Source organism: Argopecten irradians, chromosome 4 (assembly GCF_041381155.1).
Source record: "Argopecten irradians isolate NY chromosome 4, Ai_NY, whole genome shotgun sequence".
Taxonomy (NCBI): domain Eukaryota; kingdom Metazoa; phylum Mollusca; class Bivalvia; order Pectinida; family Pectinidae; genus Argopecten; species Argopecten irradians.
In genome coordinates, this window is record NC_091137.1 from 13,683,876 (window position 1) to 13,710,758 (window position 26,883).

Here is a 26,883-nt window from a genome sequence, read left to right on the forward strand (position 1 = left end):
GTGTTTCGCTGACCTAAATGTTGTTCCTGATATTGGCTATCAGTTCCCTTGGGTGTCATGGTTAAATCAGGCATTGTTCTATCACTAAGTACTGTCCGCCGGGATGTGGAAAACCAGGGTTCACACGATGAAGGCGACAAACAGATTTATCAGAGAAGAGGCAGACGTCCTCTTGTTGATATATACATGTAAAGACGATCGTCTCCAGTGGCAAAGATGGCGGTTTTACATATCCGGTGGTTACTTGGCTGTTGCTTTGTGTTGGCTGCTTCCGGTATTAACGGAAAAAGGGTAATTCTGGTCTATCCTCCGATCTTGATATTTTGTTCATGGTTTGATTTTGAAAAAAGAAAATTACATCAAAGCCTTGTTAAAATAAGATATCTGTAAAAGTTCTCCAGAAATTTGGTATTATTTCATGAAAGAAGTGATTTGTATTTCTCTGGTCGTAATATTTCGTTCTAACAATTGTGTCTTGTTTTACTTATATGATGAATATGCATAAATTAACATAGCTTAATTTATATCTATTCTATTAAATCTGCTTTGTTTATTTTTAGGATGAAACATGGGACGCAGGAGACCCTATTGAACGAGCTGGTAATATTTATCATTAACCATGATTATCAATTTGTCAAGTTGGCTGTAATTCTATCACCCTATACTGAGATACATTTTTGTTAATACTGATATAACATCACATTCGCCCATTAAAGCAATCACTCCAATCCTCATAAGTAACCATTATTTACTAGATTTTTAAACTGATCTAGTGTGTCCACTTGCACATTGAAATAATAAGATATATATAAATTGTTTAAGTACACACAACCCCTGGATACTCCGGAACCACAAGCTCTGACAGACTTGGTGTCATCATGAGTCCTGGTTATCCTGGCAACTATCCAAATAATTACCACTTCTGGTATGATATATACCTCGGCAAAGTGAAGAGTGATGTCGAATTTAACTTTAAGATCTTTGACCTGGAGTACTGCGGTGACTGCAGTTGTGACTTTATACTGATTGAAAACTACAAACTAGCCAAACCGTTAAAGTATTGTGGGGCTGAACTTCCTAATGGAAACGGACTGGTGTTCTGTAAGTATTCAGTTCTGTCAGTTTTGGAATCTTGTTGAGTATTCCTTGTAGGTCATCCTTTATTCAATAACCGATGATATCAATCATTTAATATGTTTCATTGATATTCCTATTCAGTAAATAACTAATGGTAACAAAGTTAAAAATAATCATACAATAGTCTTAGAATTTCGTTCTTTTTTGATACATAAATTCATAAAAGTTTTTTTATTATTGTCCAGGAAAGGACATGACCTTCACCATTGTAAAATGAAACTTAATCGAAAATGAATGTTCGCGTTATGTTAAAACTTTCATTAATCAGTTCGTTAATATATGATATGTAATTTAATGCTTTTAGATTACATGTAAAATGCAAAAGTGAAAAAAATGGATTATTTCAGTATACACTATCGAGTTTGTAGAACTATAGTGTATGATATTGAGATACATTTGTGGTTCAGATGATAACAAAACCTGTTTTAGTGGATAACTTGGACGACTATGTATGGATAACATTCCATTCTAATTCCGACCAAAGACGCCCTGGGTTTTACGCTTCCTACGAGGTCACCAAGAAAGCTGGCAATGACTCGTTTCTGGCTGGAGGGTCAGTCTGTCCACCGATATCCTGTCCGTACTGTGACGTAGGTCAGACTCAGGAGTACGAGTAAGTGGGTTTTTTTTGTAAATTAAAAGTAAAGTTAACATGCCTCATATTTGTAGGTTTATTTGCAAGTGTATTCATGTTGCAGTATATTGCGGGTGAATTTGAAAAATTAATACAGAAGACTATAAATGTGTGATTTAATATGTAAGAATGTTCCATCACATATTTACGCGTTTATATCATTTTACATGATATCAGAGAAATAACCAAACAGATCAGTATGTAAGAATCTTTCATGTGTTGATATTAATGTTAAGGATATTCTACCCGAGGGCCACAAAATTTGTAAACCCTCAGACTTGACTAGGGTTTTACAACATTTTGTGATCCCGACGGTAGTATTTCCCTATCCTTCATATCACATATGAAACATAATTTTTCTCTTATACCTCGACGTGCTGCTGCAATTTTACTATATTTGTATTATGACTATCCGTCATTTTGAAATCAATTAAAACAAACTACTATAAAAATGTTTGATATTTTCAAAGTTGTTTGTATCTTTTAAATTGAACCCAGCCTAGTTTCTGAAACAATTACTCGAGAACATATTACTTTTGTTGACACTGTGACGTCACGAGGCTGTATCGCATGGGTAGCCGCGGAGACATGAGTGTATTGCCCAAGACCAGTATTACACCTGTATGCATGAGTGAGAAAATACATAATGGTTATTTTTATTTCAACAGCTACTCCGGTGTCTGTGCATATTGTTTTTGTAGCAGCTACAGACAGACTACTACCCCTGACTACCCACAAAGTAAGTTCTGTATTTGTATACTTCTTTTGATTTATGAATCTTTTTTTGTTATCACGCTAAGATCAACATCTGAAAGATGAAGCAACGTAATGATAGTTGTTTTTTGTGTTTAGCAACCTTGTGTCCGCCTGTTGTCTGCCCAACATGCCCTTATGGATTTCAACGACATATGGAGTAAGTAATCCTTTATCTAATGTGTATTTTCTCTTTATATTTTATATTACTCGGCATTGTGACGAATATGAAAATTAATGACAAAATTTATTTATTTATTGTTCTTATTTCTCATTGGTAACAGTTACTATTACAAGTGCACACATTGCTACTGCGTTCATAATCCAACAACAACAGTTGATGGGATCTGGCTGCAGCAAACCACTACAGACACTATTCCACGGTTTTACCTGACATCAACACGCCATCCCTATGCCACAAGCAATATTCCCTGGTATTACCAAACCTCAACACGTCACCAATGGCAAACGAATATGTGGGAAACAAGTGTTTACCAACAATGGCAAACAACTCGTCGCCATTGGCAAACCACCACTCCTTATCATTGGCCAACTAGGCCAACTACAACTCGTCGCCATTGGCAAACCACCACTCCTTATCATTGGCCAACTAGGCCAACTACAACTCGTCGCCATTGGCAAACCACCACTCCTTATCATTGGCCAACTAGGCCAACTACAACTCGTCGCCATTGGCAAACCACCACTCCTTATCATTGGCCAACTAGGCCAACTTATCATTGGCCAACTAGGCCAACTACAACTCGTCGCCATTGGCAAACCACCACTCCTTATCATTGGCCAACTAGGCCAACTACAACTCGTCGCCATTGGCAAACCACCACTCCTTATCATTGGCCAACTAGGCCAACTACAACTAGTCGCCATAGGCAAACCACCACTCCTTATCATTGGCCAACTAGGCCAACTACAACTCGTCGCCATAGGCAAACCACCACTCCTTATCATTGGCCAACTAGGCCAACTACAACTCGTCGCCATTGGCAAACCACCACTCCTTATCATTGGCCAACTAGGCCAACTACAACTAGTCGCCATAGGCAAACCACCACTCCTTATCATTGGCCAACTAGGCCAACTACAACTCGTCGCCATTGGCAAACCACAACTCGCTTTCATTGGCAAACTACAACTCGTCGCCATTGGCAAAGCACAACCCGTTCATGGCAACCCCAATCTATGTCTTCATACGGTAAAATTACTTTTCTATAGTTTGTTTATTTTTTATATCTCTTCGGATATGCATTTTATTGCATATATCAGTTATCCTAGAATTTTTGTTATCTTCCATCTTGTGCATGTTTTATTTTTAATATTCAAAACGAAATGCTTTCGGTATTTTGTATTTGAATATAGTTTCTTAAACGTATTACCAAAAGCGATTTGGGTAAATAAAGTTTTGTTCTCCAAATATATGTATCTTATGATATGAGATGTTTAGTAAGGATGTAAAGAGGATATTTCCTGCTTCTTCTTGAATAGAAGCTGTATTACATCGTGTGGGATGGGAACTAGTGAGAAATATAAATGTGTCCACTCACGAAATGAAATAGGAACATTGTTCGATTACATTTTAACGTATCTGTACTAGGTCTAGTCAAGTCCTAAATATACTAATACATATGTCTTAATCTTCTGGCATTACCTGCATTTAATCCTTCTTTAAATATTTCCTGTTTACTAATTTAAATCCTCACAATTGGTGCAACTTTCAAAGAATATTTACATATTAAAAGGCAACAACAAATGCAACACATTTATACTCCAACAGGTAAAAAGAATTGTTATTTCAAAAAAGTATTCTTATCAAAACAACATTTTTTCTGTTGTGTTCTAATTGATCAGTACTGAGTAAAATATCAAAACTGATATTAGGATGAAAAACCACAATGTATATTTACACCACAAAGGCTTATATTTCCCTCTTGTAAATGTAATAAATAGAGTTAATTATCATTGCAAACAGAGTACGGGTGCGGACTGAGCTACTTCCAAAATCGCACGGGGGTGATCTCCTCCCCAGGAGCACCGGGACATCTGTATCCTAGCAACATTGACTGTCGTTACGTTATCGACCTTGGAGGAGCTCCAGGGTCTCGTAAAACAGTGGCTCTAACGTAAGCCAAACATTGTCAAACCTTGGTTACACTCAGTGATATTACATAAACACAAATAGTAGATGCAAAAATCAATCCATGTAATATATACCTTGAAAATGTTGGTAAGGTAAAAAGTCAGGCTTCCATTATCAGGCATATACGATGAAGAAGTAAATGTTTTGGGCTTTATTTGATTATTGTATCGATATTCTAATTATATAAATTACTTACATATATATATATGTTGTTGAATATTTCCAGATTTGAATTCTTTGAACTGGAGACATGTACATATTGTCAGTGTGACGCCCTCACAATCAGTTCGGAAGAAACCGATCATCGACGTATGTGTGAAAGCTCCAAGATCAGAACGGCCCAGACATATTACGGTAAATTGGAAATGTTTATAATATTATGATAAACGAACGAGGGTAAAGTTTCTGGTCTCCAATACATGTAATTGTTGTGAATATCTGGTCTAAGGAGAGGTATTCATAAAAAAGTTAATGAATGATAAAAATAAAAAAGAAAGTTTTGGAGAGATGCATGTTAACCGATATTTCTTGAATGGTCATGTGTTAATGCACATTCCTTTATAAAAAATGTTGAAATTGATACAAATATTACGCTTGTTAAAATGGCGTTACAAATATCTTTTCAATATCATACTTCATATGACTAAAGAAGCATCAAAGACAATATGTTACCGGATTGTAAACCTATCCCGATCATTAACGTTGTTGGTTTAACCGTATCACTTCAAACACACAATAGACATATGTCACAGTGTAATCATAGGTACCCGTCTAATTATTCTTCCAGTGCATAAATCAAGTGATATTTTGAAGCTGCACTTCACGACGGATTCCTCAGTTGCTCAGTCAGGATTTTCAGTGAAATATGAAGTATTGAGTTCATAGGTCAACAGCACATGCGCTGATGAGAGCTGCTCTTCCTGCGATGGTCCCATCTCTTTGGACTATTTCGGCTGTTGTTATTGTTCACGTGTACCATATTCCACAAACACCATCAGTCCTTACTCAACCATACAAGGCTATTTACCGACTTCCACCAGTGGTAGGTATTGTTCGAAAAATCACACCTTACAATACAACACCAGGCTATTTACCAACTTCCACCAGTGGAAGGTATTGTTCGATAACTCACACCTTACACTACCACACCAGGCTATTTACCTTCTTCCACCAGTGGAAGGTATTGTTCGATAACTCACTACCTTACACTACCACACCAGGCTATTTTACCGACTTCCACCAGTGGTAGGTATTGTTCGATAACTCACACCTTAAACTACCACACCAGGCTATTTACTGACTTCCACCAGTGAAAGGTATTGTTCGATAACTCACACCTTACAATACAACACCAGGCTATTTACTGACTTCCACCAGTGGTAGGTATTGTTCGATAACTCACACCTTACACTACCACACCAGGCTATTTACTGACTTCCACCAGTGGTAGGTATTGTTCGATAACTCACACCTTACACTACCACACCAGGCTATTTACTGACTTCCACCAGTGGTAGGTATTGTTCGATAACTCACACCTTACACTACAACACCAGGCTATTTACTGACTTCCACCAGTGGTAGGTATTGTTCGATAACTGACTCACACCTTACAATACCACACCAGGCTATTTACCGACTTCCACCAGTGGTAGGTATTGTTCGATAACTCACACCTTACAATACCACACCAGGCTATTTACTGACTTCCACCAGTGGTAGGTATTGTTCGATAACTCACACCTTACACTACCACACCAGGCTATTTACCGACTTCCACCAGTGGTAGGTATTGTTCGATAACTCACACCTTACACTACCACACCAGGCTATTTACCGACTTCCACCAGTGGTAGGTATTGTTCGATAACTCACACCTTACACTACCACACCAGGCTATTTACTGACTTCCACCAGTGGTAGGTATTGTTCGATAACTGACACCTTACAATACAACACCAGGCTATTTACCGACTTCCACCAGTGGTAGGTATTGTTCGATAACTCACACCTTACACTACCACAACAGACTATTTACCGACTTCCACCAGTGGTAGGTATTGTTCGATAACTCACACCTTACACTACCACACCAGGTTATTTACCGACTTCCACCAGTGGTAGGTATTGTTCGATAACTCACACCTTACACTACCACACCAGGTTATTTACTGACTTCCACCAGTGGTAGGTATTGTTCGATAACTAACACCTTACACTACCACACCAGACTATTTACCGACTTCCACCAGTGGTAGGTATTGTTCGATAACTCACACCTTACACTACCACACCAGGTTATTTACCGACTTCCACCAGTGGTAGGTATTGTTCGATAAGTCACACCTTACACTACCACACCAGGCTATTTACCGACTTCCACCAGTGGTAGGTATTGTTCGATAACTCACACCTTACTTACACTACCACACCAGGCTATTTACCGACTTCCACCAGTGGTAGGTATTGTTCGATAAGTCTCACACCTTACACTACCACACCAGGCTATTTACTGACTTCCACCAGTGGTAGGTATTGTTCGATAACTCACACCTTACACTACCACACCAGGCTATTTACCGACTTCCACCAGTGGTAGGTATTGTTCGATAAGTCACACCTTACACTACCACACCAGGCTATTTACCGACTTCCACCAGTGGTAGGTATTGTTCGATAACTCACACCTTACACTACCACACCAGGCTATTTACTGACTTCCACCAGTGGTAGGTATATTTCGATAACTCATACCTAACACTACCACACCAGACTATTTACCGACTTCCACCAGTGGTAGGTATTGTTCGATAACTCACACCTTACACTACCACACCAGGCTATTTACTGACTTCCACCAGTGGTAGGTATTGTTCGATAACTCACACCTTACACTACCACACCAGGCTATTTACCGACTTCCACCAGTGGTAGGTATTGTTCGATAACTCACACCTTACACTACCACACCAGACTATTTACCGACTTCCACCAGTGGTAGGTATTGTTCGATAACTCACACCTTACAATACCACACCAGGTTATTTACTGACTTTCCAGTAGTGGTAGGTATTGTTCGATAACTCACACCTTACACCTACCACACCAGGCTATTTACCGACTTCCACCAGTGGTAGGTATTGTTCGATAACTCACACCTTACACTACCACACCAGGCTATTTACCGACTTCCACCAGTGGTAGGTATTGTTCGATAAGTCACACCTTACACTACCACACCAGGCTATTTACCGACTTCCACCAGTGGTAGGTATATTTCGATAACTCACACCTTACACTACCACACCAGACTATTTACCGACTTCCACCAGTGGTAGGTATTGTTCGATAACTCACACCTTACAACTACCACACCAGGCTATTTACTGACTTCCACCAGTGGTAGGTATTGTTCGATAACTCACACCTTACACTACCACACCAGGCTATTTACCGACTTCCACCAGTGGTAGGTATTGTTCGATAACTCACACCTTACAATACCACACCAGGCTATTTACCGACTTCCACCAGTGGTAGGTATTGTTCGATAACTCACACCTTACACTACCACACCAGGCTATATTTACCGACTTCCACCAGTGGTAGGTATTGTTCGATAACTCACACCTTACACTACCACACCAGGCTATTTACCGACTTCCACCAGTGGTAGGTATTGTTCGATAACTCACACCTTACACTACCACACCAGGCTATTTACCGACTTCCACCAGTGGTAGGTATTGTTCGATAACTCACACCTTACACTACCACACCAGGCTATTTACCGACTTCCACCAGTGGTAGGTATTGTTCGATAACTCACACCTTACACTACCACACCAGGCTATTTACCGACTTCCACCAGTGGTAGGTATTGTTCGATAACTCACACCTTATACACTACCACACCAGGCTATTTACCGACTTCCACCAGTGGTAGGTATTGTTCGATAACTACACAACTAAACACACCTGCTATTTACGACTTCCACCAGTGGTAGTATTTTCGATAACTCACACCTTACACTACCACACCAGGCTATTTACCGACTTCCACCAGTGGTAGGTATTGTTCGATAACTAACACCTTAAACTACCACACCAGGCTATTTACCGACTTCCACCAGTGGTAGGTATTGTTCGATAACTCACACCTTACACTACCACACCTGGTTATTTACCGACTTCCACCAGTGGTAGGTATTGTTCGATAACTCACACCTTACAATACCACACCAGGCTATTTACTGACTTCCACCAGTGGTAGGTATTGTTCGATAACTCACACCTTACACTACCACACCAGGCTATTTACCGACTTCCACCAGTGGTAGGTATTGTTCGATAACTCACACCTTACACTACCACACCAGGCTATTTACCGACTTCCACCAGTGGTAGGTATTGTTCGATAACTCACACCTTACACTACCACACCAGGCTATTTACCGACTTCCACCAGTGGTAGGTATTGTTCGATAACTCACACCTTACACTACCACACCAGGCTATTTACCGATTCCACCACAGTGGTAGGTATTGTTCGATAACTCACACCTTTACCACACCAGACTATTTACCGACTTCCACCAGTGGTAGGTATTGTTCGATAACTCACACCTTACACTACCACACCAGGCTATTTACTGACTTCCACCAGTGGTAGGTATTGTTCGATAACTCACACCTTACACTACCACACCAGGCTATTTAACGACTTCCACCAGTGGTAGGTATTGTTCGATAACTCACACCTTACACTACCACACCAGGCTATTTACCGACTTCCACCAGTGGTAGGTATTGTTCGATAACTCACACCTTACACTACCACACCAGGCTATTTACCGACTTCCACCAGTGGTAGGTATTGTTCGATAACTCACACCTTACACTACCACACCAGGCTATTTACCGACTTCCACCAGTGGTAGGTATTGTTCGATAACTCACACCTTACACTACCACACCAGGCTATTTACCGACTTCCACCAGTGGTAGGTATTGTTCGATAACTCACACCTTACACTACCACACCAGGCTATTTACTGACTTCCACCAGTGGTAGGTATTGTTCGATAACTCACACCTTACACTACCACAACCAGCTATTTACCGACTTCCACCAGTGGTAGGTATTGTTCGATAACTCACACCTTACAATACAACACCAGGCTATTTACCGACTTCCACCAGTGGTAGGTATTTGTTCGATAACTCACACCTTACACTACCACACCAGGCTATTTACCGACTTCCACCAGTGGTAGGTATTGTTCGATAACTCACACCTTACAATACCACACCAGGCTATTTACCGACTTCCACCAGTGGTAGGTATTGTTCGATAACTCACACCTTACACTACCACAACCAGGCTATTTACTGACTTCCACCAGTGGTAGGTATTGTTCGATAACTCACACCTTACAATACCACACCAGGCTATTTACCGACTTCCACCAGTGGTAGGTATTGTTCGATAACTCAACACCTTACACTACAACACACCAGGCTATTTACTGACTTCCACCAGTGGTAGGTATTGTTCGATAACTCACACCTTACACTACCACACCAGGCTATTTACCGACTTCCACCAGTGGTAGGTATTGTTCGATAACTCACACCTTACACTACCACACCTATTTACGACTACCACACCAGTTCGCTATTTACCGACTTCCACCAGTGGTAGGTATTGTTCGATAACTCACACCTTACACTACCACACCAGGCTATTTACCGACTTCCACCAGTGGTAGGTATTGTTCGATAACTCACACCTTACACAATACCACACCAGGCTATTTACCGACTTCCACCAGTGGTAGGTATTGTTCGATAACTCACACCTTACACTACCACACCAGGCTATTTACTGACTTCCACCAGTGGTAGGTATTGTTCGATAACTCACACCTTACACTACCACACCAGGCTATTTACCGACTTCCACCAGTGGTAGGTATTGTTCGATAACTCACACCTTACACTACAACACCAGGCTATTTACCGACTTCCACCAGTGGTAGGTATTGTTCGATAACTCACACCTTACACTACCACACCAGGCTATTTACTGACTTCCACCAGTGGTAGGTATTGTTCGATAACTCACACCTTACAATACCACACCAGGCTATTTACTGACTTCCACCAGTGGTAGGTATTGTTCGATAACTCACACCTTACACTACCACACCACTATTTACCGACTTCCACCAGTGGTAGGTATTGTTCGATAACTCACACTTACAATACCACACCAGGCTATTTACCGACTTCCACCAGTGGTAGGTATTGTTCGATAACTCACACCTTACACTACCACACCAGGCTATTTACCGACTTCCACCAGTGGTAGGTATTGTTCGATAGTCACACCTTACACTACCACACCAGGCTATTTACCTGACTTCCACCAGTGGTAGGTATTTGTTCGATAACTCACACCTTACACATACCACACCAGGCTATTTACCGACTTCCACCAGTGGTAGGTATTGTTCGATAACTCACACCTTACACTACACACACCAGGCTATTTACCGACTTCCACCAGTGGTAGGTATTGTTCGATAACTCACACCTTACACTACCACACCAGGCTATTTACCGACTTCCACCAGTGGTAGGTATTGTTCGATAACTCACACCTTACACTACCACACACCAGGCTATTTACCGACTTCCACCAGTGGTAGGTATTGTTCGATAACTCACACCCTTACAATACAACCACCAGGCTATTTACCGACTTCCACCAGTGGTAGGTATTGTTCGATAACTCACACCTTACACTACCACACCAGGCTATTTACTGACTTCCACCAGTGGTAGGTATTGTTCGATAACTCACACCTTACACTACCACACCAGGCTATTTACCTGACTTCCACCAGTGGTAGGTATTGTTCGATAACTCACACCTTACACTACCACACCAGGCTATTTACCGACTTCCACCAGTGGTAGGTATTGTTCGATAACTCACACCTTACACTACCACACCAGGCTATTTACCGACTTCCACCAGTGGTAGGTATTGTTCAGTGGATAATTGTTCGATAACCACACCTTACAATACCACACCAGGCTATTTACTGACTTCCACCAGTGGTAGGTATTGTTCGATAACGTCACACCTTACACTACCACACCAGGCTATTTACCGACTTCCACCAGTGGTAGGTATTGTTCGATAACTCACACCTTACAATACCACACCAGGCTATTTACCTGACTTCCACCAGTGGTAGGTATTGTTCGATAACTCACACCTTACACTACCACACCAGGCTATTTACCGACTTCCACCAGTGGTAGGTATTGTTCGATAACTCACACCTTACAATACCACACCAGGCTATTTACCGACTTCCACCAGTGGTAGGTATTGTTCGATAACTCACACCTTACACTACAAACACCAGGCTATTTACCGACTTCCACCAGTGGTAGGTATTGTTCGATAACTCACACCTTACACTACCACACCAGGCTATTTACTGACTTCCACCAGTGGTAGGTATTATTCGATAACTCACACCTTACAATACCACACCAGGCTATTTACCGACTTCCACCAGTGGTAGGTATTGTTCGATAACTCAACACCTTACACTACCACACCAGGCTATTTACCGACTTCCACCAGTGGTAGGTATTGTTCGATAACTCACACCTTACACTACCACACCAAGGCTATTTACCGACTTCCACCAGTGGTAGGTATTGTTCGATAACTCACACCTTACACTACCACACCAGGCTATTTACCGACTTCCACCAGTGGTAGGTATTGTTCGATAACTCACACCTTACACTACCACACCAGGCTATTTACTGACTTCCACCAGTGGTAGGTATTGTTCGATAAGTCACACCTTACACTACCACACCAGGCTATTTACCGACTTCCACCAGTGGTAGGTATTGTTCGATAACTAACACCTTACACTACCACACCAGGCTATTTACTGACTTCCACCAGTGGTAGGTATTGTTCGATAACTCATACCTTACACTACCACACCAGGCTATTTACCGACTTCCACCAGTGGTAGGTATTGTTCGATAACTCACACCTTACAATACCACACCAGGCTATTTACTGACTTCCACCAGTGGTAGGTATTGTTCGATAACTCACACCTTACACTACCACACCAGGCTATTTACTGACTTCCACCAGTGGTAGGTATTGTTCGATAACTCACACCTTACAATACCACACCAGGCTATTTACCGACTTCCACCAGTGGTAGGTATTGTTCGATAACTCACACCTTACACTACCACACCAGGCTATTTACCGACTTCCACCAGTGGTAGGTATTGTTCGATAATTGTTACATATAACTCACACCTTACTGACTACCACACCAGTGGGCTATTGTTCAATAACTCACACCTTCCACCAGTGGTAGGTATTTGTTCGATAACTCACACCTTACACTACTACACCACACCAGGCTATTTACTGACTTCCACCAGTGGTAGGTATTGTTCGATAACTCACACCTTAACAATACACACCAGGCTATTTACCGACTTCCACCAGTGGTAGGTATTGTTCGATAACTCACACCTTACACTACCACACCAGGCTATTTACCGACTTCCACCAGTGGTAGGTATTATTCGATAACTCACACCTTACAATACCACACCAGGCTATTTACCGACTTCCACCAGTGGTAGGTATTGTTCGATAACTCACACCTTACACTACCACACCAGGCTATTTACCGACTTCCACCAGTGGTAGGTATTGTTCGATAACTCACACCTTACAATACCACACCAGGCTATTTACTGACTTCCACCAGTGGTAGGTATTGTTCGATAACTCACACCTTACAATACCACACAGGCTATTTACCGAATTCCACCAGTGGTAGGTTATTGTTCGATAACTTCACACCTTACAGTACCCACACCAGGCTATTTACTGACTTCCACCAGTGGTAGGTATTGTTCGATAACTCACACCTTACACTACCACACCAGGCTATTTACCGACTTCCACCAGTGGTAGGTATTGTTCGATAACTCACACCTTACAATACACACACCAGGCTATTTACCGACTTCCACCAGTGGTAGGTATTGTTCGATAACTCACACCTTACACTACCACACCAGGCTATTTACCGACTTCCACCAGTGGTAGGTATTGTTCGATAACTCACACCTTACACTACCACACCAGGCTATTTACCGACTTCCACCAGTGGTAGGTATTGTTCGATAACTCACACCTTACACTACCACACCAGGCTATTTACCGACTTCCACCAGTGGTAGGTATTGTTCGATAACTCACACCTTACACTACCACACCAGGCTATTTACCGACTTCCACCAGTGGTAGGTATTGTTCGATAACTCACACCTTACAATACCACACCAGGCTATTTACCGACTTCCACCAGTGGTAGGTATTGTTCGATAACTCACACCTTACACTACCACACCAGGCTATTTACCGACTTCCACCAGTGGTAGGTATTGTTCGATAACTCACACCTTACACTACCACACCAGGCTATTTACCGACTTCCACCAGTGGTAGGTATTGTTCGATAACTCACACCTTACACTACCACACCAGGCTATTTACCGACTTCCACCAGTGGTAGGTATTGTTCGATAACTCACACCTTACACTACCACACCAGGCTATTTACCGACTTCCACCAGTGGTAGGTATTGTTCGATAACTCACACCCTTACACTACCACACCAGGCTATTTACCGACTTCCACCAGTGGTAGGTATTGTTCGATAACTCACACCTTACACTACCACACCAGGCTATTTACCGACTTCCACCAGTGGTAGGTATTGTTCGATAACTCACACCTTACACTACCACACCAGGCTATTTACCGACTTCCACCAGTGGTAGGTATTGTTCGATAACTCACACCTTAGACTACCACACCAGGCTATTTACCGACTTCCACCAGTGGTAGGTATTGTTCGATAACTCACACCTTACACTACCACACCAGGCTATTTACCGACTTCCACCAGTGGTAGGTATTGTTCGATAACTCACACCTTACACTACCACACCAGGCTATTTACTGACTTCCACCAGTGGTAGGTATTGTTCGATAACTCACACCTTACAATACAACACCAGGCTATTTACTGACTTCCACCAGTGGTAGGTATTGTTCGATAACTCACACCTTACAATACCACACCAGGCTATTTACTGACTTCCACCAGTGGTAGGTATTGTTCGATAACTCACACCTTACACTACCACACCAGGCTATTTACCGACTTCCACCAGTGGTAGGTATTGTTCGATAACTCACACCTTACACTACCACACCAGGCTATTTACCGACTTCCACCAGTGGTAGGTATTGTTCGATAACTCACACCTTACACTACCACACCAGGCTATTTACTGACTTCCACCAGTGGTAGGTATTGTTCGATAACTCACACCTTACACTACCACACCAGGCTATTTACTGACTTCCACCAGTGGTAGGTATTGTTCGATAACTCACACCTTACACTACCACACCAGGCTATTTACCGACTTCCACCAGTGGTAGGTATTGTTCGATAACTCACACCTTACAATACAACACCAGGCTATTTACTGACTTCCACCAGTGGTAGGTATTGTTCGATAACTCACACCTTACACTACCACACCAGGCTATTTACCGACTTCCACCAGTGGTAGGTATTGTTCGATAACTCACACCTTACACTACCACACCAGGCTATTTACCGACTTCCACCAGTGGTAGGTATTGTTCGATAACTCACACCTTACACTACCACACCAGGCTATTTACCGACTTCCACCAGTGGTAGGTATTGTTCGATAACTCACACCTTACACTACCACACCAGGCTATTTACCGACTTCCACCAGTGGTAGGTATTGTTCGATAACTCACACCTTACACTACCACACCAGGCTATATTTACCGACTTCCACCAGTGGTAGGTATTGTTCGATAACTCACACCTTACAATACCACACCAGGCTATTTACCGACTTCCACCAGTGGTAGGTATTGTTCGATAACTCACACACCTTACACTACCACACCAGGCTATTTACCGACTTCCACCAGTGGTAGGTATTGTTCGATAACTCACACCTTACACTACCACACCAGGCTATTTACCGACTTCCACCAGTGGTAGGTATTGTTCGATAACTCACACCTTACACTACCACACCAGGCTATTTACTGACTTCCACCAGTGGTAGGTATTGTTCGATAACTCACACCTTACACTACCACACCAGGCTATTTACCGACTTCCACCAGTGGTAGGTATTGTTCGATAACTCACACCTTACACTACCACACCAGGCTATTTACCGACTTCCACCAGTGGTAGGTATTGTTCGATAACTCACACCTTACACTACCACACCAGGCTATTTACTGACTTCCACCAGTGGTAGGTATTGTTCGATAACTCACACCTTACACTACCACACCAGGCTATTTACCGACTTCCACCAGTGGTAGGTATTGTTCGATAACTCACACCTTACACTACCACACCAGGCTATTTACCGACTTCCACCAGTGGTAGGTATTGTTCGATAACTCACACCTTACACTACCACACCAGGTTATTTACCGACTTCCACCAGTGGTAGGTATTGTTCGATAAGTCACACCTTACACTACCACACCAGGCTATTTACTGACTTCCACCAGTGGTAGGTATTGTTCGATAACTCACACCTTACACTACCACACCAGGCTATTTACCGACTTCCACCAGTGGTAGGTATTGTTCGATAACTCACACCTTACACTACCACACCAGGCTATTTACTGACTTCCACCAGTGGTAGGTATTGTTCGATAACTCACACCTTACACTACCACACCAGGCTATTTACCGACTTCCACCAGTGGTAGGTATTGTTCGATAACTCACACCTTACAATACCACACCAGGCTATTTACTGACTTCCACCAGTGGTAGGTATTGTTCGATAACTCACACCTTACAATACCACACCAGGCTATTTACCGACTTCCACCAGTGGTAGGTATTGTTCGATAACTCACACCTTACAATACCACACCAGGCTATTTACTGACTTCCACCAGTGGTAGGTATTGTTCGATAACTCACACCTTACACTACCACACCAGGCTATTTACCGACTTCCACCAGTGGTAGGTATTGTTCGATAACTCACACCTTACAATACCACACCAGGCTATTTACCGACTTCCACCAGTGGTAGGTATTGTTCGATAACTCACACCTTACACTACCACACCAGGCTATTTACCGACTTCCACCAGTGGTAGGTATTGTTCGATAACTCACACCTTACACTACCACACCAGACTATTTACCGACTTCCACCAGTGGTAGGTATTGTTCGATAACTCACACCTTACACTACAACACCAGGCTATTTACCGACTTCCACCAGTGGTAGGTATTGTTCGATAAGTCACACCTTACACTACCACACCAGACTATTTACCGACTTCCACCAGTGGTAGGTATTGTTCGATAACTCACACCTTACACTACCACACCAGGCTATTTACCGACTTCCACCAGTGGTAGGTATTGTTCGATAACTCACACCTTACAATACAACACCAGGCTATTTACTGACTTCCACCAGTGGTAGGTATTGTTCGATAACTCACACCTTACACTACCACACCAGGCTATTTACCGACTTCCACCAGTGGTAGGTATTGTTCGATAACTCACACCTTACAATACCACACCAGGCTATTTACCGACTTCCACCAGTGGTAGGTATTGTTCGATAACTCACACCTTACAATACCACACCAGGCTATTTACTGACTTCCACCAGTGGTAGGTATTGTTCGATAACTCACACCTTACAATACCACACCAGGCTATTTACCGACTTCCACCAGTGGTAGGTATTGTTCGATAACTCACACCTTACACTACCACACCAGGCTATTTACCGACTTCCACCAGTGGTAGGTATTGTTCGATAACTCACACCTTACACTACCACACCAGGCTATTTACCGACTTCCACCAGTGGTAGGTATTTTTCGATAACTAACCCCTTACACTACCACACCAGGCTATTTACTGACTTCCACCAGTGGTAGGTATTGTTCGATAACTCACACCTTACACTACCACACCAGGCTATTTACCGACTTCCACCAGTGGTAGGTATTGTTCGATAACTCACACCTTACAACTACCACACCAGGCTATTTACTGACTTCCACCAGTGGTAGGTATTGTTCGATAACTCACACCTTACACTACCACACCAGGCTATTTACCGACTTCCACCAGTGGTAGGTATTGTTCGATAACTCACACCTTACACTACCACACCAGGCTATTTACCGACTTCCACCAGTGGTAGGTATTGTTCGATAACTCACACCTTACACTACCACACCAGGCTATTTACCGACTTCCACCAGTGGTAGGTATTGTTCGATAACTCACACCTTACACTACCACACCAGGCTATTTACCGACTTCCACCAGTGGTAGGTATTGTTCGATAACTCACACCTTACACTACCACACCAGGCTATTTACTGACTTCCACCAGTGGTAGGTATTGTTCGATAACTCACACCTTACACTACCACACCAGGCTATTTACCGACTTCCACCAGTGGTAGGTATTGTTCGATAACTCACACCTTACACTACCACACCAGGCTATTTACTGACTTTCCACCAGTGGTAGGTATTGTTCGATAACTCACACCTTACACTACCACACCAGGCTATTTACCGACTTCCACCAGTGGTAGGTATTGTTCGATAACTCACACCTTACAATACAACACCAGGCTATTTACTGACTTCCACCAGTGGTAGGTATTGTTCGATAACTCACACCTTACACTACCACACCAGGCTATTTACCGACTTCCACCAGTGGTAGGTATTGTTCGATAACTCACACCTTACACTACCACACCAGGCTATTTACCGACTTCCACCAGTGGTAGGTATTGTTCGATAACTCACACCTTACACTACCACACCAGGCTATTTACCGACTTCCACCAGTGGTAGGTATTGTTCGATAACTCACACCTTACACTACCACACCAGGCTATTTACTGACTTCCACCAGTGGTAGGTATATTTCGATAACTCATACCTTACACTACCACACCAGGCTATTTACCGACTTCCACCAGTGGTAGGTATTGTTCGATAACTCACACCTTACAATACAACACCAGGCTATTTACTGACTTCCACCGGTGGTAGGTTTTGTTCGATAACTCACACCTTACACTACCACACCAGGCTATTTACTGACTTCCACCAGTGGTAGGTATTGTTCGATAACTCACACCTTACAATACAACACCAGGCTATTTACCGACTTCCACCAGTGGTAGGTATTGTTCGATAACTCACACCTTACACTACCACACCAGGTTATTTACCGACTTCCACCAGTGGTAGGTATTGTTCGATAACTCACACCTTACACTACCACACCAGGCTATTTACTGACTTCCACCAGTGGTAGGTATTGTTCGATAACTCACACCTTACACTACCACACCAGGCTATTTACCGACTTCCACCAGTGGTAGGTATTGTTCGATAACTCACACCTTACACTACCACACCAGGCTATTTACTGACTTCCACCAGTGGTAGGTATTGTTCGATAACTCACACCTTACACTACCACACCAGGCTATTTACTGACTTCCACCAGTGGTAGGTATTGTTCGATAACTCACACCTTACACTACCACACCAGGCTATTTACCGACTTCCACCAGTGGTAGGTATTGTTCGATAACTCACACCTTACAATACCACACCAGGCTATTTACTGACTTCCACCAAGTGGTAGGTATTGTTCGATAACTCACACCTTACACACTACCACACCAGGCTATTTACCGACTTCCACCAGTGGTAGGTATTGTTCGATAACTCACACCTTACACTACCACACCAGGCTATTTACTGACTTCCACCAGTGGTAGGTATTGTTCGATAACTCACACCTTACAATACCACACCAGGCTATTTACCGACTTCCACCAGTGGTAGGTATTGTTCGATAACTCACACCTTACACTACCACACCAGGCTATTTACCGACTTCCACCAGTGGTAGGTATTGTTCGATAACTCACACCTTACACAATACAACACCAGGCTATTTACCGACTTCCACCAGTGGTAGGTATTGTTCGATAACTCACACCTTACACTACCACACCAGGCTATTTACCGACTTCCACCAGTGGTAGGTATTGTTCGATAACTCACTAACCTTACACTACCACACCAGGCTATTTACCGACTTCCACCAGTGGTAGGTATTGTTCGATAACTCACACCTTACACTACCACACCAGGCTATTTACTGACTTCCACCAGTGGTAGGTATTGTTCGATAACTCACACCTTACACTATACACACCAGGCTATTTACCGACTTCCACCAGTGGTAGGTATTGTTCGATAACTCACACCTTACACTACCCACACCAGGCTATTTTACACACTGACTTCCACCAGTGGTAGGTATTGTTCGATAACTCACACCTTACACTACCACACCAGGCTATTTACGACTTCCACCAGTGGTAGGTATTGTTCGATAACTCACACCTTACAATACCACACCAGGCTATTTACTGACTTCCACCAGTGGTAGGTATTGTTCGATAACTCACACCTTACACTACCACACCAGGCTATTTACCGACTTCCACCAGTGGTAGGTATTGTTCGATAACTCACACCTTTACTACTACCACACCAGACTATTTACCGACTTCCACCAGTGGTAGGTATTGTTCGATAACTAACACCTTACACTACCACACCAGGCTATTTACTGACTTCCACCAGTGGTAGGTATTGTTCGATAACTCACACCTTACACTACCACACCAGACTATTTACCGACTTCCACCAGTGGTAGGTATTGTTCGATAACTCACACCTTACACTACCACACCAGGCTATTTACTGACTTCCACCAGTGGTAGGTATTGTTCGATAACTCACACCTTACAATACAACACCAGGCTATTTACCGACTTCCACCAGTGGTAGGTATTGTTCGATTACTCATACCTTACACTACCACACCAGGCTATTTACTGACTTCCACCAGTGGTAGGTATTGTTCGATAACTCACACCTTACACTACCACACCAGGCTATTTACCGACTTCCACCAGTGGTAGGTATTATTCGATAACTCACACCTTACACTACCACACCAGGCTATTTACTGACTTCCACCAGTGGTAGGTATTGTTCGATAACTCACACCTTACAATACCACACCAGGCTATTTACTGACTTCCACCAGTGGTAGGTATTGTTCGATAACTCACACCTTACACTACCACACAGGCTATTTTACCGACTTCCACCAGTGGTAGGTATTGTTCGATAACTCACACCTTACACTACCACACCAGGCTATTTACCGACTTCCACCAGTGGTAGGTATTGTTCGATAACTCACACCTTACACTACCACACCAGGCTATTTACTGACTTCCACCAGTGGTAGGTATTGTTCGATAACTCACACCTTACACTACCACACCAGGCTATTTACCGACTTCCACCAGTGGTAGGTATTGTTCGATAACTCACACCTTACACTACCACACCAGGCTATTTACTGACTTCCACCAGTGGTAGGTATTATTCGATAACTGACACCTTACAATACCACACCAGGCTATTTACCGACTTCCACCAGTGGTAGGTATTGTTCGATAACTCACACCTTACACTACCACACCAGGCTATTTACCGACTTCCACCAGTGGTAGGTATTGTTCGATAACTCACACCTTACACTACCACACCAGGCTATTTACTGACTTCCACCAGTGGTAGGTATTGTTCGATAACTCACACCTTACACTACCACACCAGGCTATTTACTGACTTCCACCAGTGGTAGGTATTGTTCGATAACTCACACCTTACACTACCACACCAGGCTATTTACTGACTTCCACCAGTGGTAGGTATTGTTCGATAACTCACACCTTACACTACCACACCAGGCTATTTACCGACTTCCACCAGTGGTAGGTATTGTTCGATAACTCACACCTTACAATACCACACCAGGCTATTTACCGACTTCCACCAGTGGTAGGTATTGTTCGATAACTCACACCTTACACTACCACACCAGGCTATTTACGACTTCCACCAGTGGTAGGTATTGTTCGATAACTCACACCTTACACTACCACACCAGGCTATTTACCGACTTCCACCAGTGGTAGGTATTGTTCGATAACTCACACCTTACAATACCACACCAGGCTATTTACCGACTTCCACCAGTGGTAGGTATTGTTCGATAACTCACACCTTACACTACCACACCAGGCTATTTACCGACTTCCACCAGTGGTAGGTATTGTTCGATAACTCACACCTTACACTACCACACCAGGCTATTTACGACTTCCACCAGTGGTAGGTATTGTTCGATAACTCACACCTTACACTACCACACCAGGCTATTTACTGACTTCCACCAGTGGTAGGTATTGTTCGATAACTCACACCTTACAATACAACACCAGGCTATTTACCGACTTCCACCAGTGGTAGGTATTGTTCGATAACTCACACCTTAATACTACCACACCAGGCTATTTACTGACTTCCACCAGTGGTAGGTATTGTTCGATAACTCACACCTTACACTACCACACCAGGCTATTTACTGACTTCCACCAGTGGTAGGTATTGTTCGATAACTCACACCTTACACTACCACACCAGGCTATTTACTGACTTCCACCAGTGGTAGGTATTGTTCGATAACTCACACCTTACATACAACACCAGGCTATTTACCGACTTCCACCAGTGGTAGGTATTGTTCGATAACTCACACCTTACACTACCACACCAGGTTATTTACCGACTTCCACCAGTGGTAGGTATTGTTCGATAACTCACACCTTACACTACCACACCAGGCTATTTACCGACTTCCACCAGTGGTAGGTATTGTTCGATAACTCACACCTTACACTACCACACCAGGCTATTTACTGACTTCCACCAGTGGTAGGTATTGTTCGATTACTCACACCTTACACTACCAAACCAGGCTATTTACCGACTTCCACCAGTGGTAGGTATTGTTCGATAACTCACACCTTACACTACCACACCAGACTATTTACCGACTTCCACCAGTGGTAGGTATTGTTCGATAACTCACACCTTACACTACCACACCAGGTTATTTACCGACTTCCACCAGTGGTAGGTATTGTTCGATAACTCACACCTTACACTACCACACCAGGCTATTTACCGACTTCCACCAGTGGTAGGTATTGTTCGATAACTCACACCTTACACTACCACACCAGGCTATTTACCGACTTCCACCAGTGGTAGGTATTGTTCGATAACTCACACCTTACACTACCACACCAGGCTATTTACCGACTTCCACCAGTGGTAGGGTATTGTTCGATAACTCACACCTTACACTACCACACCAGACTATTTACCGACTTCCAACAGTGGTAGGTATTGTTCGATAACTCACACCTTACACTACCACACCAAGCTATTTACCGACTGTCCACCAGATGGGTAGGTATTGTTCGATAACTCATTTGCCACATTATGCACACTTACCAACACAGGCTTATTTATCGACTTCCACTCCAGTGGTAGGTATTGTTCGATAACTCACACCTTAACACTACAACACCGGTTATTTACCGACTTCCACCAGTGGTAGGGTATTGGTTCGATAATCTATCACCTTACAATACCACACCATAGGGCTACCCGATAACTATAGACTTGCCAGCCAGTGGTAGTATTGATAACAGTAACCTCATATTGACCTAAAACATCCCAGGCTATTTACTGACTTCCACCAAGAGAACCGTATGAAAAGTCGATAAATACCTTACAATACAACACCAGGCCCATTTTAAAAAAAAAAAATTCCCAGTCTGCGCAAGGTTTGCCTTCCATGAACCACCTTACGACCTAACCAACACCTTTATAACTGTGATATTTCCACCCAAATGATAGTATCAGTTGTTGGTTATAATTCGAGAAAATGGGCATCACATCCTTTCTCTTGCACTCACCAAATGTAATTACCGAAATTCTGTTTTGTATATATAATACTAATCATTTTGATTATCTTCCAGGTTCACCGAAGAGTCTGCTGCTGCAGATGTTAAACAATATAGTCCAACATGCACGAATGGTAGAACAATATGCCCACAGTTTGGAAAACGAGGCAAACAATGCAAGGAACTTAGTCGCTCATAGCTTAGGATAATGAAATAATAAATCAAATCTCTCTAAAACGTCATCACTTATATATCTACATGTGTCTACGGTTCACGTAATACTGGTCAGCTGACCTTGGGTCATATAATTAATACGTCACATCATATTGTTATAAAACAGCGGATGCTGTAATCGTGATTATTTACTCACAAGCCAATCCCCGAAATAAAATCTGTAACATTTTGTAAAGTGCCCTGCTATTTCACTTACTGTAGTTACTTTATATTCCCCATGTGTAAATGAATCAGGAAATAATTTTAAAAATGTCAATCAACTCTCTGACATGGAAATTCTGTTACATTAAATGAATCGAAACGACAAATCTGAATACTGGCAAATAATGACTGTCAAAATTGTGTCAAGTCATCAAAAATCGTATCATCTTATGATTAAGGTATTTTTGAAGTTTTTGTATCAATGTTCATTAAATCAAATTACCATAATTTGTGTTGCATTATCTGTTCTGCTAGATTGCAGCATCTGTTGTTACAATTATGTCCCTATTGTATATTCGTTGCTTGATCAATATTTCAAAACATAAAATATATTTATGGTGTTTATGACTACGATTGACATTATCGCATTGTATTCAATAATATTTGTATAGCCCGTATAATGTATGATTTGTGGAAATCGTTAGATAAATAATCATTCTGATATACATTGTATAATGTTTCGTCATTGCAATTAAGTAATGACGACTTTCAATATCTCGTATGCAAGTATAAAAAACTAGCCGAGCCAGCCTTACAAATAGTTGTTTATATATACTAACACATATTCTGTTGTTGGAAAGTAAACATGTTTTTACCTCACCTGTACCCTGATAACTCACTAGATTCTAGTCTTAAACAGAAGTAAAAATGATTTTGCAATATTTTAACGGGATGAATCATAAGATAAATCCTGGGTACCCGATAAGGCTGTACACGCGTACCAGGGTAGTGAAGTAGATAGCCTAGATATGGTCGGAAAAACCTAACATGATGACATGAATAAAGAAAATGATTGAGAGTATGGTATTTTTTTCTTCTTTCCAACATTAAAATATTAAAATATTCAATGTTGGATCGGACAGCAGGCAAAGCCTATATATGCCCTCTCCACATGATTATATGCATGTAATGTATATACAATTTAGAAACATATTTTATAGCATATCTTTAAAAGCATATTTGCACTAGACTGGATCTATAAAATAATATTTAATTATTTTTAGATTTAACACAAATCGTACATATTTCTGAAAACGCTTATACATTGTAAGTATTTATTTACACATATAATAGAAGAATTTACAAATAGAGATGAAAAACATGCATATCTTCCTGTTGTTTTACACTTAAATTACTTACGTATAATTAATAACGGCATTAATTGATTAATATTAACTTACTCAAAAGCTTTTGATTTTAATTTAACTGTTTTTTTTATTATGATTATAACTTCTAACTTAATCCCTCAATGTCATTCTCACTCCGGACATCCATTGTACAATTGTAACCGGGCAGCATTAAAATGTCCATAGTGTTTTACCACTAAGTGCCTACCTAGTCAAAAATAAGTAAACAATTATAAACGAAATAATCAGAAACCATGATTGATTTACAGAAGTGTGTCTCCAATAAAAGAACACATTATTTTTCATCTCAACGCGAATATCAAACTTGCATTGTCAGATTTATGTATTGTCTTAAATCAATTGATTTAGAAGGGGTAATTCTATCTGTTATAAAAGATGTTGGTATGACATGCAGACATATCAAATGCAACGACAATCATAACTTAAAATAGCAGTATGATTCAAAATTAAGGTACATGGCTACCTACACTGACCTAAAGTCTTTGTTAGAATTTTAATACAATTCTAGAAAATATAAACACCTCAAAATGAAGTTTACGTCATACACCATCATTCTTGTCAAGCGGGCTTTTCCTACCAATCTCAGATCCAATATAAAAAGTGTCTAATATTAATAATGTTCATGTAAATCATAAATGAAAAAAACAACCAAAAACATATGTAACAGAACAGATGGAGATGAGTGTACCAATAATAGGCGTGAACATTTTGATTTATTTTGCGAATACATACAGACACTAAGACATCATCATGTGTACTAACACATCATCGTGTGTTTTTGCGACAATTATTCTATAGATTCTTAGCGCAAAAACCCCCACACAGCGCGCCCTTGGAATGACAACTTATAGAAAATGCGTATAAGAAAATATGTGAAAACATTTTTACGTGTAATGGTGGATGGGTGCACACCGATCGTTAAATAAAACAAAGTGTGACATACCACAATGGAAGCTTCATTGTATAACAATCTATAGATAAGGATAATCATATCAAGGATATGCACACAGACCTAGATGCTGGTGACAGATCTCGGACCAACGTCTCAGGAATTGCATTTCATTCGATAAAATGTTACAACATGACAGTTTACAAATTGTTTTAAAAAGTTTTAGAAAAGGACTGCCCTCACGCCCTTCTAATAACCCACAGCATGAAATCATAGAAAGATAGTTCAACGTTTGAAGCAAATGTTTAAATATATATTTCCATTGTATGAAAACAACATCGATATATGCGTTGGGATAGGTCCCATGTACATTCCGTAATCATTGCGAGATGAGTACATAATGTATTGTCTTTAAATAAAGCTTCCGTTTATGCATCTTTCACATCATACGATTAGGGAGGACACGTGAATAAATCGAGGAAGATTATGGAACCTAAATTGTCTCAGTAAAATCTTACAAAACTATAAAAAATCGTAATATCATCACTAGTACCAAACAAAAAAGATTGCGATAACCATGG

At 41.6% G+C, this 26,883-nt stretch overlaps 1 protein-coding gene across 1 annotated transcript; it reads left to right on the forward strand.

The window, feature by feature from the left end:
• LOC138320670 (uncharacterized) lies at positions 1-24,493 on the forward strand. Its single transcript, XM_069263817.1, is given in 11 exon segments — positions 1-291; positions 561-600; positions 823-1,101; positions 1,567-1,750; positions 2,440-2,510; positions 2,624-2,684; positions 2,809-3,737; positions 4,512-4,662; positions 4,906-5,033; positions 5,467-5,721; positions 23,906-24,493. Coding segments are annotated over 11 exon segments (2,307 nt in total). The 5' UTR covers positions 1-216; the 3' UTR covers positions 24,040-24,493.
• The last annotated feature ends 2,390 nt before the right edge of the window (positions 24,494-26,883 follow it).